General features: G+C 64.6%; 1 protein-coding gene across 1 annotated transcript in view; it reads right to left on the bottom strand.

Moving 5' to 3' along the window:
• The window catches only part of LOC103922056 (cholesterol side-chain cleavage enzyme, mitochondrial), a 9118-nt gene that overhangs the window by 1186 nt on the left and 6983 nt on the right, over positions 1 to 949 (bottom strand). Inside the window, exons 3-4 of the mRNA XM_009330126.1 lie at positions 759 to 949; positions 66 to 226 (exon numbers count right to left, since the gene is read on the bottom strand). The exon at positions 759 to 949 is cut by the window's right edge and continues 2 nt beyond it. Coding sequence (XP_009328401.1) covers positions 66 to 226; positions 759 to 949 — 352 coding nt within the window. The remainder of the gene's footprint in view (positions 1 to 65; positions 227 to 758) is intronic.

The following is a 949-nucleotide window of genomic DNA, read 5'->3' on the forward strand; positions in this document are numbered from 1 at the left end:
AGGAGAGCAAGGCTCAACACCAGCCAGGACCTTCTCCCTGGCCAACAACCCTGCCTGCTCCTTACCGTGTCCACCCCGCCTGCCATCATCTCGGTGACACTGGCCTTGATGTCATCCAAGGGCAGCTTGTCCTGCATGATGAGGCTGCAGAGGATGCCCATGTACTCCTTGGTGCTCTTGCGTTGCAGCCGCAGGTCCCGGTAGACGTTTTGTATGCATTTGTCCGCTGAGGAGACACGGAGACACGGCGTGGCCTTCCTCCCCCAGGGCCACGGTGGAGGAGGAAGGCACCAGATGGGGCACCTTAGGACGTCACTGCCCCATGCTGGCGGCTTTTCCGTCACAGTTGTCCCTGCAGCAGCCTGGGACTGCGGTCCCCGCTGCGGGACCCAGCAGTGGCTGGGTGGGCAGAGAGGGTGGGGGGTGAGGGTGTCCCCCCCCCGGGACACCCCTCCTCCCACCTGCAGGAGGGTTGTCCCAGGTGCCAGAAGCTCTCTGAGGCCGCAAGCCCCCCGGGGAGAGCTGCTCCCCTAAAAGTGATGCCCATCATCTGCCCTCCACTACTCCTGGCTGGTTCCCCACTGCCCTATCCCACAAGCTCCAGGTGTGGAAAGCCTTCCCGGCCTTGGTGGCAATCTGCTGGGTGGTCGGACCCAGGAGAAGGTCTCCACGCTGGTGAGATGAGGCTGCACTATGAAGGCAAGTCCTCAAAGGGGCCTTGGGTGACACAGGGAGGTGCGGGCAGGAGGAGCGCTCACCCTGGGTGAAGATGGCATCCCAGGCCTGGACATGGTCCCGCCACGTCTTGGCCTTGAGGTGGCGGAGGAGGGCGGGCGGCAGGTAGAGCATGGGCGAGGTGGTGTGGAACATCAGGGTCACGGCGTCGATGAAGCGCTGCGCCTCGGGGTCCACGAAGTCCTGCAGCAGCCCCAGCCGCTCCCCGGACAGC

This window comes from Pygoscelis adeliae, unplaced genomic scaffold, assembly GCF_000699105.1.
Source record: "Pygoscelis adeliae isolate BGI_AS28 unplaced genomic scaffold, ASM69910v1 Scaffold298, whole genome shotgun sequence".
Classification (NCBI taxonomy): Eukaryota; Metazoa; Chordata; class Aves; order Sphenisciformes; family Spheniscidae; genus Pygoscelis; species Pygoscelis adeliae.